General features: G+C 56.5%; 1 protein-coding gene across 4 annotated transcripts; it reads left to right on the top strand.

The window, feature by feature from the left end:
• The first annotated feature begins 125 nt into the window (after positions 1 to 125).
• LHX6 (LIM homeobox 6) lies at positions 126 to 17,732 on the top strand. Of its 4 annotated transcripts, none has more exons than XR_010607283.1 (11): positions 126 to 233; positions 751 to 891; positions 1,158 to 1,340; positions 1,414 to 1,535; positions 6,972 to 7,192; positions 9,800 to 9,900; positions 9,980 to 10,075; positions 11,317 to 11,491; positions 13,013 to 13,116; positions 14,060 to 14,751; positions 17,385 to 17,732. XR_010607283.1 is itself a non-coding variant. In XM_065648687.1 (10 exons), exons 1-10 carry the CDS (start codon positions 159 to 161, stop codon positions 14,078 to 14,080), a joined length of 1,164 nt encoding a protein of 387 aa, XP_065504759.1. In that variant the 5' UTR covers positions 126 to 158; the 3' UTR covers positions 14,081 to 17,732. The 4 variants fall into 4 exon arrangements, 2 of the variants coding, with proteins under 2 accessions (XP_065504759.1, XP_065504757.1); XR_010607282.1 differs by having other exon boundaries at positions 14,973 to 17,732; XM_065648687.1 differs by having other exon boundaries at positions 826 to 891; positions 14,060 to 17,732.
• The last annotated feature ends 555 nt before the right edge of the window (positions 17,733 to 18,287 follow it).

The following is an 18,287-nucleotide window of genomic DNA, read 5'->3' as shown; positions in this document are numbered from 1 at the left end:
GGGCGCGGCGGGGGGGCGCCGCTTCCTGCCCGGCCCGCGGCCGCCCCCGGCTGGGGAGCGGGGCCGGCGCGGTTCCCCGCCCTTCCTGCTGCGGCCGCGGGACGCGCCGCCCGCGGGCACGGAGCGCGGCGGCGGGCGGAGCGGGGCGCGCCCGCCCCATGCACCGGAGCCATGAGGGCGGGCAGCCCCGAGGCCCGGGCCGCCGCGCCCGGGCCGGCGCCGAGGTGGGCAAGGTGAGCGCCGCCGCTGCTGCCGTCGGGGCCGGGAGCGGGGCGAGAAGCGGGGCCGGGAACCCCGCGGCGGGCGCGGGGCCGGTACCGGAGCCGGGCCGGGGCCGCTCGCTGCCTCCCGCGCCCGAGGGGAGGATTTTCCATCCCGGCGTTTTCTGGGGCGTTTTGTGCTCGGCGTAGGGAGAGGGGGAAGAATTTCGATTTTTAATTACTACCATTAAAAAAATCAAATTTGCAATTCTTTGGGTGGCCTGATGGATTCCCTGATTGACAGGCGGAATTGACACTCTGGGTACCTCTTATCTCGGGCATTTACGGCAATTTCTAATTGCAGGTAGTTTGTGGGTTTTTTTCAGCGCTTTGGCTCGCATGGGAACCGAGCGATTACTTCAAGAGGCCCGGGTTAAGTGCAGGCAGGGAGAGAATTCAATCCACATTCAAATTGCTTCATTAAAGAGACGCAGCTTTTGTTGCAAAGGATTTAAATGGCCACTAGAAAGTTCTTATTTATTGTTTTGAGGCGGTTTATATAGGGTGCCCCGCGCTCGCCCGGCGCATGGAGCCGCAGCCTCCCTCTCCCGCTCTCTCCCGCAAGGTGATGCCGCCGGAGCCGCTGCCCAAGGGGAGCGTCCGCTGCCTCGACCCGCACACCCGCGCCATGGTAAGCGGGGCCGGGGGCTGCGGGAACCCGCCGGGACGCACCGGGGTTTGTGGGGCGCACCGGGCCGGGGATTCCGGGGGCTGCGGAGACCCGTCGGGACGGTTCGGGCCGGGGCTACGGGTAACGGCGGCGTGTACCGGGGACTGTAGGGACCCGTCGGGAATCATCGAGCCGGAGGATGCGGGGACACACCGGGACGCTCCGGGCCGGGGCTGCGGAGGGCGGCGGGGCCCCGGCTGACGGCCCCGCGGCGGCTCTGCCCGCAGTCGCAGCCCGACGGGGAGCCGCTGCCCGGCGCCCTGGAGAAGGATGACGCCCGCTCAGCGCCCAGCACACCCTCCACCCCGTCTGTCTGCTCCCCGCCATCCTCCTCCTCCTCCACGCCGTCGGCCGGAAAGAACGTCTGCTCCAGCTGCGGGCTGGAGATCCTCGACCGGTACCTGCTCAAGGTGAGCGGCCGCGGCGGCGGGGGCGGCGAGGGGCTCCGGGCGGCCCCGGGTCTCAACGCCTTCCCTGCCGCAGGTGAACAACCTCATCTGGCACGTCCGCTGTCTGGAGTGCTCCGTGTGCCGCACCTCGCTGCGGCAGCAGCACAGCTGCTACATCAAGAACAAGGAGATCTTCTGCAAGATGGACTACTTCAGGTAGGGGAGACGGGCTGGGGGGCAGCTGCTGAGGGCCGGTGCCGGGGCTGCTCCGGTGCCGGTGGGGAGAAGGTTCGAAAAAGTCGCCGGGCTCCCCAGAGCAGCTCGGCGGCGAAGTGTCCCCTCGGGGCATGGGGAGGAAGCGGATTTGGGGTGCAGCTGCACCAGCCCCGGAGGGGTTCGTGATCCCCGGGCCGGGCTGTGCGGGCCGCCCCGATTCCCGGCGCCCCTCGGCCCCGCGGGGCTTGCGCGGCGGGAATTGTCCCCTCGCCTGGGGAATTGCTGGTTGAACGACGTCGCGCCGGCTTCTGGCAGGAGGGTAAATATGTACCCAACGGTGTGCGGTTCCGAACGGCTTTCAGAAACCTCTGTCTGCGATGTAGCATCACAAACGCCGAAGCGTCCGTGGCGGGAGTGTGTTAAAGAACCGAAACAAATTCCAGGCAGCGCAAGCCCCTGCGGCCGGGCCGGGGCTCGCGGGGTGCCGTCGGGTTCGGTCTGGACCTGGATCCCCCGGGGGAGCGTGTCCTGCAGGAAGGCCGTTTCTGGCTTCGACAGCCTTTTAGTTATAAACCTTAAACCACGAATTTTCCTCCGAAAGAAAGACAGGAAGGGATGGAGGATCCTGATCTTCTCACTGAGGTTTAAACTGAACATCAGAGCCTTCCCGCTCTGACTTTCCCCATCTCCTCAGGATGCGGGAATACTGTTTGTCCCCGGTGGAAGGGGAATCGCGGGCAGGAAATGAGAATGACCCCGGCGAGGGGCGCGGGGGGCTCGGCAGCACCGTCCGGCCGCGGGGAGCGGGTCAGGGCTGCCTGCGCGGACAAAGGTGCCGTGGGCAGGGCGGGCAGGGGGGAGAATCCTTTGATATTTCTCTAGCGGTTGTTCTTGTGAGGTTCTCCAAATTCTCGCGGCTCAGCCGCCGTCCCCGCTGGGCTCGATGCCGCCGCGGGGTGCGCGGCTCCTCGGGCTCCTGGTCCCCGCTCCGCGTCCTGCCCGGTTATTATTGTGATTATTTTTGAAACTGCTATTTGTTTAGTGATTTCACCGAAATTTCATTCAGTTTCAGCAGAAAGGTTTTGGGAAGTCCGCGGTGCCGTTGTGCTGCTTCGAGGCACTTTCAAGCGTTTTTCTTTAATTAATAACCGTTCCGACTTCGTTATATTTTTTTTTTAATTTAAGAGTGGACCTTTATAAAGACGGCTTTAAAGTAGCGACTGGATCTCTAAATTGCCTTCGAGCAAACACAGTGAATAACAGCTCTTAAATATGAACCCGTTTAGCTAGAAATCCCGGCGTGGGGTCTTTGCCCGCCGGCGACCAGGGATGCCAAAGGAAAACTAAAACGAAAATCGCTGAAGTGGCCGCAGGACGCGTCCGATTCCTGGGCAGCAGGTTTGGGGGCGGGGGGGCTCCCGGATCGTACTTCGCACTTGCCTTTGTGTTGAAAAATATGGGTTGGATTCTTCTTATTTTTTTGGTTACCTTTGGGTGACACGCCGCGCGGCGGGAGCGGCAGCGCTCGGGGCCGCCCCGCTCCCCCCAGCTCCGGGAACTCGCTGCGACCCTCGGACCGGCCCCGGCCGGTCCCCACGCGGTGCGGCGGGCGGGGGTCTCTCCCGCCGTCTCCGGGGCAGCCGCGGCGGAGCCCGCCGGGTTGAGCCGCGCAGCCGCAGCCGTCGGTGCGGGTCTGAGGCCGGGAGCCGCGGGCCGGGGCGGGTCGGGGCAGAAGCCCCCGGCAGCCCCTGGCAAACCCGGCTGGGGGGCCGCTCGCCCGCCCCCGTTCCTGTCCTGCGCCCGTCCGGGCCCCGGGAGCATCCTGGCCCGCAGTCTGATGAGCCCGGGGCAGCGGGGACCCAGCACTTGGCAGAGGACAAATCTGACTGTTGAGATTTTTTTTTCTTTTTGGTGTTTATTATTTGCTGCAGATGAAGTGTGTCTTTCTTTTTTTTTTTTTTTTTCTTTTTTTTAAGCAAAGCAGAAAACCCATCCTAACACGTGCGGATCTTTGGAGCCAAGGCAGATGGGAAGGGGCAGCAGGCTGCACTCTGCATGGAGCACATGGTGGCTTTTATTGCACCAGCGCTAATTCCTCAGGATCTGGGGCTGTTCGCAGGCTGCCAGGGCTGGGGGGCTGTCAGGCCTGGGGCTGTCCATGGGCACTGCCCCGCTGCCCGCCGATGAGCGTGTTTTGGCCTGGGCTGTCCGACCTTCCCCATTCACGTGAGGGGCTGTGTAAGTGCTGGCGCTGCCGCAGCTCCGCAGCCTCGTGTGCGTTTTTAAGCAAACGCTGCTGTTTCCTGTGTCTTGTCAAATAATTGCATTTGGCATCCAGGGCTTCAGCGCTTCAAGGAGAACCAAATTAAAATTGGAGCTCATTGAGCAGAACATTGTGTTCCTGGGCGATGCGAGGGCTGCTTACGGCCAAGCTCCCACGGCTGCGGCTGCAGAGAGGCCCGGCATGATCTGGGTGTGATTGCCGCAGCACCCTGCTGTGGCCTCGCGGCTCCCTGCCTCGCTGGGCAGTCCTTGGGCACATCAGCATGGGTTTGCTGGCCGCAGTGAGCATCCCTGGGGCCCAGGACAGCAAAAGAGCTGTGTGGTGGGTGGGCCAGCGCCTGCAGCCTGGCTGTGGCCCACGTGGCCTCTGTTGCCCTTTGCCATTGCAGCCCACTGGGATGATGCTCCTGCTCGAGCATCGCCGTGGCTCAGCGTGGCCATGGAGTCATTGTGGCCACTCACTGCTGGTCTGCTGTGCGATTTGGAATGATGTCTGGAAGCCGCAGTTGACTTTGGAGGCTGTGCAAGTGGCTTCCTACAGAGCAGGCCCAGGAGGGAATGGAGACATTTGGAGCTGTGTCCCTTGCCCTGTCCCTGTGGGCAGGGATAGACAGCAAGGCTCGAGGAGCTACGGGACCTGGGTACAAGTGGCATGTGAGAGCCTGGACACACCAAGACCTCCTCCCACCACTGCTCTTCCTTGTGCCCCAGATGTTGCAGCCACCCCTGAGGGAGGTGGAATGAGTCTTTCTGGGATGAGTCTTTCCTGGTAATGTTGTTGGCAGTTTCCATCTCTCGGCACTAACGGTTGCAAAGAGCCGGCAGCGTCTGCTCACCCAACCACAAACCACGCGTGTGGGGCATGAGCTGATGGCTCCAGCAGATGTTGGTGATGCTTCAGCCTTTGCTCAGTGCTGGGCTTGGGCAAAGCCTCTGGCTCGGAGTCTCCTGCTGCAGTGCGGCCCTGTCCCCATCGCCACCCCTGCCAGGCGGGTGGCAGGAGCCGCGGGAGCCCCTCACCTGGTGCTCTGACACCTCCAGTGGACAGGGTTCTTTGGGCTATTGCTATCCTGCAAGCTTGGTGAACTAAAGTCTATTTTATTTTTGAGCCGTTATTTCCAGTGGTGGCAGGTCAGGGCAGCCAACTCACAGGCATTTCTCTCCTTGTTCCTGTGTCGCTGGCAGTGGTGGTCCATGCGGTGACTGTCCCTGTTGGGTGACAGCGGGTGCTCGTGCTGAGCCCCAGCTCAGCCTGGTTTCTGTAAAACCCGATCGCTGTGGTTGATACCAGAGGCAGGTGTTGGCCAAAAGCCGTGGGCGCAGCATCAGCAGCTGCCGGTGCCACAGCCCGTGCAGCCCCGTGCCCAGGTCTGGCTGCTGAGCCCCAGCCTCTCTCCGGGTGCTGCTCGTGTGGTGGCTCCGCGGCGACAGCAGCATCAGCCCCCGCCTGCGCTGGCTGCTGTGTTCCCGTGAGTGCCTGCTCCCCCGGCAGCCCCTGCCCCCTCCCCAGGATCTGCTACCAACCTGGGGGGCCCGCCTGGCCCTGGGGGGACACTGTGCTGTGGGTCTGGGGCCAGTTGGGTGTCTCCCCCAGATCCCAGCTGGTGTGTGATGGGGACATGTGATTTGAGCGGGGAGCAGTGATTACCACGTGCTATTAGCTCGGGTACGCCTGCCCCTCGTTTGATACTGTTCAGTGAGTATGACTGTTTACATAGCACATTGTTCAAAGTAATTCAATTTACAGGAATGATCTTTACTTCTAAATAAAAAATTAATACAGTTCTTTTGTTTGTGCGTTTATATAAACTAGCTGGCACAAAGTCAGTTTACAATGTTCCCATCTGAAGTAAATTAGTGAAGTCTCTTAGCTAAGTCTCTGTATAATTTCAGCACAGAAATGTCCTCTCTCAGGCAGCCCTCTTTTTTTTTTCTTTTTCTTTCCTTTTGGTCAGCTATGGTCAAGCTGAAAAATTTAAACCTTTCTTTTCCTCTCAAATAGTTTTGCAATTAGTAATTCCAGCACAGGACGGTCTTTCTGCATCTCGCTGAGCGCGCGGCGGGCGGCAGCTCTGCGGTGCAGGGCCGGGCAGGGGCCGCGTCTGCTGATTGTGCTGGGCTGCCCCGGGCTGTCCCACCTGCCAGGGCTGCTCTGCCCAGCTGAAGCTGAGGGATTGCGGTGCGGGGTGTCTCCTGCTGCTTGCTGTGGTCTCTTCTTGGTGTGTTGTGCCTGTGCTGAGAGATGCTGGAGCTGCTGGGGCAGGGGTGGCAACGGCTCCGCTCCCCGGCTGCGGCGGGGGCCGTGGGGAGCCCCCGGGGAGCCTGAGGCGGTGGGTGCACGGGGAAGCGCGGCGGCTGCGATCAGGGCTGTGTCGGAGCCAGCACCGGCGCTGCGGTGACAGAGGAGATGTTTGCTTCTCCCCTGCTGCTCTTGCTGCTGCTGCTCATTGCAGTTATTCTTTTAAGCAGCAGTGATATGAAATGCAGAAGCCAAACCAAGGCCGTGCCTGACCCTGCCTGCGCTGGCAGCACCTCCTGGCAGGTGCCGGTCTGGGGGTGCAGGGCCGGGGGGTCACATCTGCTGCGTCCTGGCAGAAATGAGGTTTTTCAGAAGTGCGTGCAAACACCTAGTGCCTGGTGTGGGAATCCTGGCCATTTTGTTGTCTCTTCATTGCGCTGAGGTACTTCCCAGCATAACTCATTTAAGCGCAACCATCATCCTCTCGCAGCAAGGAGACTCCTTGTAGGAGGAAAAGGCAGATGCATGCGCCTGTACGTGTGAGGAGAAAACACGTGTTTTGATTTATGGCAAAGGGAGAGAACCAGCTCTGACACAGTTTCCATCCAAGTCTCTCACGGGCTGTTATCAAAATACAAAGCCCACGGGCCTGGAAGCTGACTCATGGCGCTGTGTCACCTTAGCCCCTTGGCCACGTCTGGGCCCGCAGCGAGCCCACACGCCCCGCTCCTGCCTGTACCGCTGCCCGTGCCCTGCCGTGGGGAACGGCACCGGCAGGGCGGCATCACTGCAGCCCCTGCCTTGCATCGGTGTTGTGGGGTTTGGGCTGGATGGGGCGAGGGGTAGGGCCAGCAGCAGCACCCGCACCCCGGTGTCACCCTGCCTGCCCTCACCCCGTCTCTTCTCCCCCACAGCCGGTTCGGTACCAAGTGTGCCCGCTGCGGCAGGCAGATCTACGCCAGCGACTGGGTGCGGCGAGCGCGGGGCAACGCCTACCACCTCGCCTGCTTCGCCTGCTTCTCCTGCAAGCGGCAGCTCTCCACTGGCGAGGAGTTCGGCTTGGTGGAGGAGAAGGTGCTGTGCCGGATTCACTACGACACCATGATTGAGAACCTCAAGCGAGCGGCAGAAAACGGTAATGCAGCCCCAGCGCCGCGGTCGTGGCCTCACCGCGGGTCATCCCTGTCCCCCGTGCTGGCCCCCATCGTGGGGTGCTGGGTCCCGTCATTGCCAAAAGGGGGTGATGGGTGGCTATGGGGGAGCTGAGCGCAAGACCCTGGGCTGGCAGAGGGCTCCTGGGGGTGGCCACAGTGCCAGCAGTGCCTGTGGCTCATGGGACACCCATGTGCCACGGCCAATGCCAAGGACAAGCCCCTGGTCCTGCACAGCCCAGTGTGCTGTGTGCAGCGAGTGAGGGAGCCGCTGGGATTTGGAGGCTGTGAGTCATGAATCTAGAAGGTGGGAAAGCTGGAGACCTGACAAAACCTCCCCATCATTTTCCATCTTCCTTGCCCGCCTGCGGACGTGCCGCTCCCAGCTGGACCATGCTGACACTGCTGTCCCCGCCATGGCATGCCAAGAGCAGCCGGCCAGCCTCTGCTTTTCCAGTCAAGTTGGTGACATCGAGGTCACGCAGAGCCACAGCCCCCACCCCCTTGACACCTCAGCCCCATCCTCCTTCGTGGCTGCGGCCAGAGTGACGCTCAGAGGAAGGAGTCAGTGGTGTTGATCTGCCGCGGTGCACAGGGAGGCCAGGCAGGGCTGTTCTGGGTGACAAGGCAGCGACGGCAGCTGGGGGAGCAGGCAGGCTCCTGGGCTCGGTGCCGCGGGTGGTCAGCCGTGCCGGGGTCCGTCCCTCTCCTGCGCTTGTGCCTGTGGGGACCGATGGCCACGGTGGCTGCGAGGCTGTTTGCTTTTATCACATGGGTGCTGCATTTGGCATGGGGAGGCTGTCCAGGGATGCTGTGCGGCCACAGAGTCACCAAGGGAAGGACCCGGGGCCACCATCCCACAGGCCCTTGCACCCAGGACCCTCCCGGGGCTGTGCTGGGGCATCACCCCTGGCTGGGAGCACAGCTCCAGCCCAGCTTGCCCCTCGCTAGCCCTTGGTGGGCACGGGGAGGCAAACACCGTGTCCTGCCCTGTGCAGCGTGTGGAAACCATTAACAACCTGACATGAAAATAATCAGTGTTTCTGTTTACAGTGTTTGAGTAAGAGGATGAAAACAGAGTGCCCGGTCGGGCTGGGAGGGTCCCAGCTCGGGATGCGGCTTGCAGTATGTCGGCCCATGTGGTCGGCTGCCGTGGAGGCGCGAGCGAGGCGGTGGGGAGCAGGGATGGAGGGGGAGCTGTGTGGCCTGGGGGAGCAGGCTGCTGTGAGGATGGCAGGCTCTGACACTGGGGCATCCCACAGAGTTGTTACCCCAGCTGAGGGCTGGGCAGGTGGGTTTGTGGCTGCTTGTAGCGTCCCGCTGGTGTGGGCTGAACCCCACCGTGTCAGGGCAGTGCTGGGGCACATGGTGAGCGTCCTGCATGGGTACCTGTGTCCAGGTGTCCCCTGGTTTTGAGAAGGGGGTGGAATCACTTTGGAGAGCAGCAGTTGCTGCAGAGTTGGATGGCCACGCTTCCCCCCTCCAGTAATTACCCAGCAATTTCTTCTGCACATGAGGTTTTACATACAAGAAAAATAAACAGATGTTGCTGAAGTCAGAGTCCCATTCATCATCCTAAAAGAACAAGTCAAACTATATGAGAAAGTCCTTCAACTCAAGCCAAGACAATCACAGCCCAGTCCAGCTTGCAGAGTGAGCATCGGGTTGTGCAGGCACATCCTGGGAGTGGGACAAGCACCGGCCCCGCTCAGGCATCCTCCCTCATCCATCACTCCTTGGTGCTTCACCCCACTGCCGAGAGTGGCTGGGCACGACACGGGCTGCAGCAGGGACCCCAGTGAGGAACGAGGGACCCTGTCTCCAGCAGTCTGCAGCAGGGTCCAGAGCTCTGCGAGCACGACGGGGCTCACCCCGGTGCCGTGTTTGGGGAGCGGGTGGACAGTCTCCTCCCGGCACACCCTCCTTCAGTGCGGTAGCTGCTCAGAGCCTGGGCACCACGCTGCGGGGGGTCACCAGCACCCCAAGTCTGTGGAGACAGTGCTGCTCCTGCTGCTGCTTTGGGACTCAGGAGGAGAAGGCTGGGGTGCTGGGAGGATTTGGGGCCAGGGAAAGGAGCAAAGACCCCATTGAAACGCCCTGAGCAAATGAAACAATTGATGGAGGCAGCGCCTGCAGGGGAAGGTGGGGTCACGGGGAGCAGCACGGGGCAGAATGATGGATGTTGGTGAGCCCAGCAGAGGCAGCATCCCCTTCTGAGCCACTTGCTGGAGGACACGGCCAAGTCGTGGCCATGAATCAGGGCCAGAGGGATATCGCCTCAAAACCCATCTTCCTGCTGCCGTTTCCCCACCCCTCATTCCCCGCATCTTCCATCAACTTGCTGCATTTTTCTTAATTCAATGGTAAATTCCTCGGGCCGGTGGTGTCTCCTGGAGTGGTTCAGCAGCCCGGGGCAGCTCCCGAGCGGTGGTGCTGGCTCTGCTCTTTGTGCTGCTGCTCGCAGCACGGGATGCTGAGGGTGCCCCACGGTGTCAGGTGTGTGTTCCCCTGGCCAAGCAGCTGTTGTAGTGGGGGCAGCACGTGGGCAGAGGAGTTCCTGACCCGTGGTGCGCGGGGCTTCTTTCTTGCAGGCAACGGGATCACGCTGGAGGGGGCTGTGCCCTCGGAGCAGGACAGCCAGCCCAAGCCGGCCAAGAGAGCCCGCACCTCCTTCACCGCCGAGCAGCTGCAGGTAGCGGGGCTGGGCCGGGGGGCTGGAGGGGCTGTGGCTCCCCGGCCTCATCCTCACCCCTCTCTCCTCTCCCCACCAGGTCATGCAGGCACAGTTTGCTCAGGACAACAACCCCGACGCACAAACGCTTCAGAAGCTGGCGGACATGACGGGGCTGAGTCGGAGAGTCATTCAGGTGAGGGGCAGCCGGGATCGGGCAGGGTGAGGCACTGTTGGCTGAAGAGGGGGCAGAGGAGGAGCCCCAAAAAGCTGATGCCAGATGGGACTCATGTCCCCGCAGCCCCTCACTCCCGCACATCCACCCCAGCACCTGCCGTCTCCGGCAGCTTCATGCTGCCTCACCAGTGTGTTGGCTTCACCGGGTCCTGCAGCAATGCCAGCACTGTCCTTTCTCTGTCTCGTTTTTGGGTTTTCTATTTGTTTTTCTCTCTTATGATGCAATGAAAAAAAAAACCCAAGCCATACAGCCCCAGCCAGTGGCAATGAATTGCCGGGTGGAGAAGCCGCCCTTAATGTGTTGCCTGGAGCTCAGCCCTGACAGCAGCGTGGGTGCTTCCTGCAGGGAGCGGGCAAAGCCGGCAGCTTTGGGAAGCACTGGCATTGAGAAGTTTAAGGAAAATGGGTTTTGCAGCCCCAGGAGAAGCGGTGGCATGAAAGTCCCTGCACTTGTGCTCCTCAGGAGGGAGAGCGGTGCCGTAGGGACCGAGAGAAATGTCCCCTCTGCAGGTCCCGGCTCGCCGCCCCTGCAGACAGCCCAGCTTTGCTCCCTGGTGGCATTTATACTCTTCATTTTAATGTTCTGCTGACATACTTTCTGCATACAATGAAAACACGAGCAATTAAAATAAATTTGGAACTTCAATCCAGGATTGTTTTGCCAATTAAACATTTAAATTTCGTGTGTGAAAATCTGGCTCGAGCCTCAGTTATTAAGATTCTTCATTTAGCTAAAGATCAAGCAGTCTGTACACTGGCTATTTTTTATGTGGATATTTTTTAAAGGCACTTTCAACAGGAAACAATTTGTCAAATACTTACGACTGTTTCCTTTTCTGTGGTCCAGCATGCACAGTCTCGGAGAGACTCGGAGAGCTGATCTTCTCAGCCTTGGAGAAGATTTTTACTCTCGGCTATCTTTCAAAAATTAAAGCATAAGAAAGAAATCACCATATTAGCATAGAACCCCCCTCTGTGCATGTTTTAACCCCTAACCATTTCTCTAATTAGAGGCAGTGAGATATGGTAAGAGGGCTCATACCTGCTGCTCAGATGGAGCAGGGCTGTATCCCACAGTACCCTCTCCATTTGATTCCTTTTTAAAAAAACACTTGGAAGAGAGACCCATTGTAGGGTTTAGAACCACGCTTCAGTTGAACTGTCTCTCCCCTGACACAGGGTTTGCTGCTTTTGTTTCAGGTTTGGTTTCAAAACTGCAGAGCCCGCCATAAAAAACACACCCCCCAGCACACGGTGCCACCCTCGGGAGCCCCCCCGTCCCGCATCCCCTCCTCGCTCTCGGATGACATTCACTACTCGCCCTTCAGCAGCCCGGAGCGGGCCCGGATGGTAACGCTGCACGGATACATTGAAAGTAAGTGCCGGCTTGCAGGGCTCCGGCAGCGGGCTGCTCGAGGACAGCAGTGAGGTGCTCGGGGACAGCAGCGGGGTGTTTGGGGACAGCAGCGGGGTGTTTGGGGACAGCAGTGGGGTGCTCGGGGACAGCAGCGGGGTGTTTGGGGACAGCAGCGGGGTGCTCGGGGACAGCAGCGGGGTGCTTGGGGACAGCAGCAGAGTGCTTGGGGACAGCAGCGGGGTGTTTGGGGACAGCAGTGGGGTGCTCGGGGACAGCAGCGGGGTGTTTGGGGACAGCAGCGGGGTGTTTGGGGACAGCAGCGGGGTGTTTGGGGACAGCAGTGGGGTGTTTGGGGACAGCAGTGGGGTGCTCGGGGACAGCAGCAGGGTGCGTGGGGACAGCAGTGGGGTGCTTGAGGACAGCACCAGAGTGCTTGGGGACAGCACCAGAGTGTTTGGGGACAGCAGCGGGGTGTTTGGGGACAGCAGCGGGGTGCTCGGGGACAGCAGTGGGGTGCTCGGGGACAGCAGTGGGGTGCTTGGGGACAGCACCAGAGTGTTTGGGGACAGCAGCAGAGTGCTTGGGGACAGCAGCGGGGTGCTTGGGGACAGCAGTGCAGTGCTTGGGGACAGCAGCGGGGTGTTTGGGGACAGCAGCAGAGTGCTTGGGGACAGCAGCGGGGTGCTTGGGGACAGCAGTGCAGTGCTTGGGGACAGCAGCGGGGTGCTTGGGGACAGCAGTGCGGTGCTTGGGGACAGCAGCGGGGTGCTCGGGAACAGCAGCGGGGTGCTCGGGAACAGCAGTGAGGTGCTTGGGGACAGCAGTGCGGTGTTTGGGGACAGCAGTGAGGTACTTGGGGACAGCAGCGGGGTGTTTGGGGACAGCAGCGGGGTGTTTGGGGACAGCAGCGGGGTGCTTGGGGATAGCAGTGAGGTGCTTGGGGACAGCAGTGAGGTGCTTGGGGACAGCAGTGAGGTGCTTGGGAACAGCAGTGGGGTGCTCCCCAGGAGCAGGCGGTAGCACCGTGGCACAAAGCACTGTCAAAAATGCCCTTGTACTGTGGGTTCACGGCTGGTGCGTGTGCTGCTCCTCCTCCTCCTGGTCAGATGAACTTTGTCTTTGGGATTTTCTGAAGGGCCATTTATGGGGAAGCCCCAGAAGGGAGATGGAGGGGAAGCGGGGGGCTGCTGCAGCCTCTTTCCCTCCATATGTCATCCCCAGGAAAGTCACTGCTGGGATTTTACCTGCCTGGTCCTTGGCCCTCCTGTGTTTTCTTTGTCAAGGAGAAAAAGTGTGAATGTGCCTTGTTGAGCTCGGTGCTCAAGCGGTCTCCTTCCTGTCGACAAGTTCAGAGTTGCTTTCTCTAACAGTTGCCAAGTGCTGGTGACTCGTTTGCAGGTGGTGGGCAGCTTTGGTCCTGCCTGGATGGAGGTTTTGGTTCCATGACCCTTGTGAGGCTTCTCCCCCCCGTCATGGGCCGTAGGAAAATGTGGGGTGTTGTTTGCAGTACCAGAGGCTGACGCCTGTTCTCATCCACAGGTCAGGTACAGTGTGGACAAGTGCACTGTAGACTTCCCTACACTGCTCCGCCAGTGCACCTCAAAGCAGACATGGAAGGACCACTGTCTAATAGGGGTGAGAAGGTAAATGGAGTCTCTGTTTCAGCCTTCAGGGCCAAACCTCAACTGTTCTGTGTAACATCATTGCCACTGCTGTCTCCTCTCAGCATCACTGCTTCCCCTTCATCTCTGGTAGCTGCTACCCGCTCATGTGTCTTTTCTTAATTTTGGTGGCTGTAGATTGATGTACCAACTGCTGGTCAAAACGGTATCACTTTGTTCTTCACTAAATACCCCCGTTGTGATGTGCTGGGATGCTGAGCCTGCGTTCACTGAGGGCTGTTGACATCCTCCTGCCTCAACTCTCCTCTCTAGTTTCTCCCTTCCTGTGTGCGATGAGCTCCGTTCTGCTCCATTCTGCTCCGTTCTGCTCTGTTGTCCTGCTGTGTTCCTCAGCCGTCTGCACACCTTGTTGGTGTGAACAGTGACCAGCTGTTAACAACAGAACAGGGGGGACCTTTAGCATACACTGACTTTCCAGTTTTCCATGAGTTAATAAGAAAGATTAATTTCTTGGGCATTCCAGTATTGCTTAAAAAAATAACAACTGGCTGTTACAGTATCTGAGATAGGAATGTTATTTCACAATGTCTGGCCAGGAAACAATATTGCATATTGATATTTTTCTGTTCACCACTTAGAGTATCTGTCTGTTCTAACACACAGCTTATTTGGGGGCAAGACTTCTGAAACATGCTTAAGGCTCAGAAGACTTTGTTTAGGATCCCAATATAAGTGGCTTCCTTTTGAGGAAACACCGAGCCTTTGGCACCTCTTACTGGTATTTGCAGAGCAGCGAGGTAGAGCGGTTTGAGGGAAGGCTGTGGGGATTAGCGGGTAGAGTAAGGACCATTAGCAATGGCTTTTATCTTTCTTGGTAGCTGCTGTATCACAGAGCAAATAAACACTGGTGTCAGCGTCTGTCTCTGCAAGCAGCTAACGCTCCGTTCCCGTTTTTTCCCACCAGGTCATCCTCTTTCAGTACTGACTGCGCAAACTCTTCCTCACCTGCCCCTGGCGCTACCAGCACCGCTGCCCCTCAGCCGCTGAAACGCAGCGTCCAGCCCGAGGCAACGGCTGTCGGTCACGCGGGACAAGCTCCGATCCAGCGTTCTCAGTTCTTTCCATTGACCAGCACCTCACATCCACTCTAATTTCTCCAGCGACACTCTGTGTATGTGTGTGTTGAGTGCAGAGTTACATTTTTCACTTGTTTCTTGTGGACTTGTAGAATGGCCGTGAGTCTCTCCAGGGCAATGCCAGACACAGTCAAAACTAGTGACTCTGCTGTGCTTGCAAACCTTGCTCCCAAACCCATGGGAATATGAACAAACCAGAACATGCCGAGTCTCAGGGGGGTCGATGATCACCTCTGAATATGAAGGAAGGAGGAATTTACGTGGTTTGGCCTGATTCTCTTTTTGCACCAGTGAAGCGCTGTCGGTTCCCGGACATCCCTCCTTATTTCCACTTGCACGTGTGAAATCTGAAATGGGCTTTTTTGGCTCAGCAACTTGATATATACACAGACCTTCCTGAGCCAAACTCGTGGGTAGCTGAGACTCCACTAAGTGGAAAACATGATGCCAGCTGGAAATAGGCAGTTTTTCTTCCTCCTCGAAGTGCTTTAGAATCACATGTCCTTTGATTTACTCCAAGGTAAGTAAATCTTAGTATTTTTTCCCCCCATTTTATAGGAGGGGAAACTGAGATGTCCTAAACTGAGAGGAACCGTGGGGGTTGGTGGCAGAGCCAAGTTTAGCACCCTGAAATTTTTGATTGCCGACTTGTTCTTAGAGCACTGAGTATCTCTCTCCTCTCACAGCCGTCTGCCAAATCTTTTTTAAAAAATTTTTTTATTCTTGTTCTTTATTAACAAGCTACTTTATTTCCTTGGAGTCACATTGGATCACAAATGAGTGATTTCAGAATGTACCTACACAAAACTCTTAGACACTCCATACTCTGGGACTGGGAAATCCTCAATGGAAGCTGACCATAAACGTGTAGAAATGTTCTGCCCTGGTGTGGACCCAAGTGCAGTCAGTGGAAACGGTGGGGTAGAAACCAGAGACCAGTTAAAAAGGTGAAAACCGCAGTAAGGCCAGCAGGAACAGCGGCTAGCGGAGCGGACAGCAAGGTGATGGCACATTGCTGTGTTGCTCGGAGTCCCGGTGCTGTCCCTCGCCGGGGGCCCGTGTTGCTCCCACCAAGCCCCCACCGCAGGCGCAGCGCGGGGGGACGGCTGCTGCAGCAAAGGAAGCACTCGGCCCCAAATCCGGGAAAAACTCCCGAAATGATCCTTCATTGACGGGAATAACAAAAAGTAAACAAGTAAGCTTTGCCAGCCCTTCTCAGTTTGTGCTTGGCCAAGAGCGGGTCTGTAAGGAGACCTCTCTGTGCAAGCACACGGGTCTGTCTTGCTGCCCGGTGTCTGTGAGGCTGTGCTTCCAGCAATGTGAAAGGCCACTCCGAGCCACCATTAGCACGTAACGTGACCGAACTGTGCCTGGGGAACAGAAGACACGGAGCCATCCGTCGCACAACTTGTTTTTAATTGGAACTGTAGCTACGCGTGGTTTTCTCTCTGGGAGATCCTGGATCACTCCGCAGCATCGGCCGGGTGGGCGGCCACCCCGCTGGTTTGGCCAGTCTGTGTTGCACACATGGCAAACCTTCTCCTGCCCGTGTCCCCGAGCTCTGTGTGACACCAGCGGCTGGACACGTGGCCCCGGTGACGGTGAGGCACGCTCGCCACTCCGGCTGCGCAGGGAACAGCATGAGTCTGCCCAGGTGGCCACCAAGACCTCGTGGTCTGAGAAGTAACTGAATGCAAGCATGCGTTGATACTTGTCAGAACAAATATATATGTATATACACACATACCTCTGTGTGTGTATATATATAAAAAAAAAATACAGAGAGAGAGAGAGAATGATGGTAATACCTCGGCTGGTTGGGTCAGTATTCTGCCTCATTGCAGCCAGCAGTCAGCAGCTCTATCCCAAATTTAAAATAACATTTGAAAGTCGAGAAGAAATTAAGTTTGCAAGGTATTATTGTTACCTCCTGATGTGCAAATACCCATTTGCAGTGTGAGCCAGTGACGAGGCGCCCCTGCCCGCCTGCCCTGGCTGGAACCACCGCTGCCCAAGTGTCCCCTCGGGGAGGGGACAGCCACCAGTTGAACCCGTCGCGGTCACTTTTCTTCGTGTCTGTAGCCATGAGAGCAGGACGGGCGTTCCCTTCGTTGGCTGTTGGAGCATTTGTGACCATGAGGTTGCAGTGGGTTGTGGTGTCCACACGCAATAGCCTTTGGACACTGCTGGCGGTCAGCAGGGTCACTGGGGCCCAGCGCTCTTCTCCATTTGTGCTCGCACACGCTAATGACCATTTAGTTGTGGAATTAGTGCCATAAATGAGTGCGTAGCTATTTCATTGAAGACTGAAGGAGAGACTTCAGGCTCTAGCTCGACCTGACATCCCACAGTACTTGAGATTTCCACAACTGTTTGGTTGAGGGAGAAAACGGTTGGTTGCATTTCTCTTCTGTCTCGGCAGTGCGATGAAAGGGAAACTCTTAAATATGTACCTGCTAAATATGAACTCAGTTACTGGTCAAAAAAAGCCCACTTGTGAAATGTACTGTACCTCGAGGTTTTTGTAACGGACGCCGCCGGCAGGGCCGGAGCGCGGGGCCGAGGGTGCGGTGCTGCTCCGGGGGCACCGGCTCTGCCGGGGGCACGTCCCCCCATGAGTAGCCAGGAGCAGCTTTGCTAATTCAGAAATCAGGCTCTGTTTATATTAAGCCCAAATTGTTTGCAAAAACTGGAAGCAATTCAGCTTGTGCAGTTTTAGAGCTAATTATGTGTATGGAAAATACTCAACTGTACCAAGAATGTAAGAAATCCTCTAATTTATTCAGTACATTGTTTCACAACGTATTTCACACTGACTGTTGCCACTGAACCAAACCTTATCTCAGGTCATTTGCATTCATCTCCTGTCTGTAGATTAAAAAAAAAAAATAAAATTAAAATCATTCTCACTTTCTTAGTTTATTCAGTAATTGCCAAATGGGTTCTGGAGCAGCAATGCAGGCTCTGTGTACTCAACTTTTGCAGTTGCTATTTACAAAACTTTTTGCAGACAAAAGCCAATGAAGACAGCCAGTGAAAGGCTTTTCACCCAAGTTTAACAAGGTAACTAAATATGGCGAGGGTCTGAAAGTGGAATGGTTTACAGTTTTATTACTGATTTTGTTTTTTTCGGCTCATGCTGGTTAACCCCAGTGCCCGAGCTAAAGGTGCTGACACAACGTGCTCGTTGGGACAGGAGTGGGAACCAACCCTGCGCTAGCAGCGATGTATCTGCAAGATGCCAACTATCGACACAGCGGTTTGATTTCATCTGCCAATCATTTGTTGTAGCATGTTGCAATTCTGCATGTCTTGGCTACAATGGTTAAAAAAAATTTCTCTGAATGAGTGGACAGTCAACACTAATATTTATTTTAAAAAAAGTAAAACTAAATTGTAAGCACTTTTTTGTAAAACCAATGTCTGTTTTGTTACATACTTTTAATGTTGTGCTTTGTAAATGTCTTATTTGTGTAATAAATAAAGTTAATGCAAGTAGAAGTGCTGGCACTTACATCCAGAAAATGATGTAATTCCATTTTATTTTATTTTTAAATACTTTCTGGCTTACTAATCAAGCAGCAACCCACCCAGTTTTCCTCTTTTATTATTTTGTTAAACTCTGGCTTCAGGAGAGTTCAACAAACGTTCGTAGTAAATGGATATAATTTCCTAGTTAGCAAACCAGTCATTAAAGAATACCTCTGGTGTACATTATTACAATGATCAATCAATATCAAAGTACTGAGCAAAAAGAGAGGAAAGGAATTCACCAGGACAGCTAACTAAAATCTGGGAAAATAATGTTGATTAAGATGGATTTGAATGACTTCAACACTGAATCTGAGGCACTCTTTTTAACAAATTGTTTTCAGGCTTAATAACGTGTGTATGTACTACACTACACACCTCTCAGGAATATTATTGTGCGTACAGTCTGCTGTTTTCCATGGCTTTTTCCCAGCATGACTGATTAAATTATTATTTCCATTTTTGTTTGTGCTGACAAAGATGACAAAAAGGTTATATTCTTGTAGAGGGAAAGGGTGAGACAGA

Source organism: Caloenas nicobarica, chromosome 19 (assembly GCF_036013445.1).
Source record: "Caloenas nicobarica isolate bCalNic1 chromosome 19, bCalNic1.hap1, whole genome shotgun sequence".
Taxonomy (NCBI): domain Eukaryota; kingdom Metazoa; phylum Chordata; class Aves; order Columbiformes; family Columbidae; genus Caloenas; species Caloenas nicobarica.
This window is presented reverse-complemented; position numbering and strand designations above follow the sequence as displayed.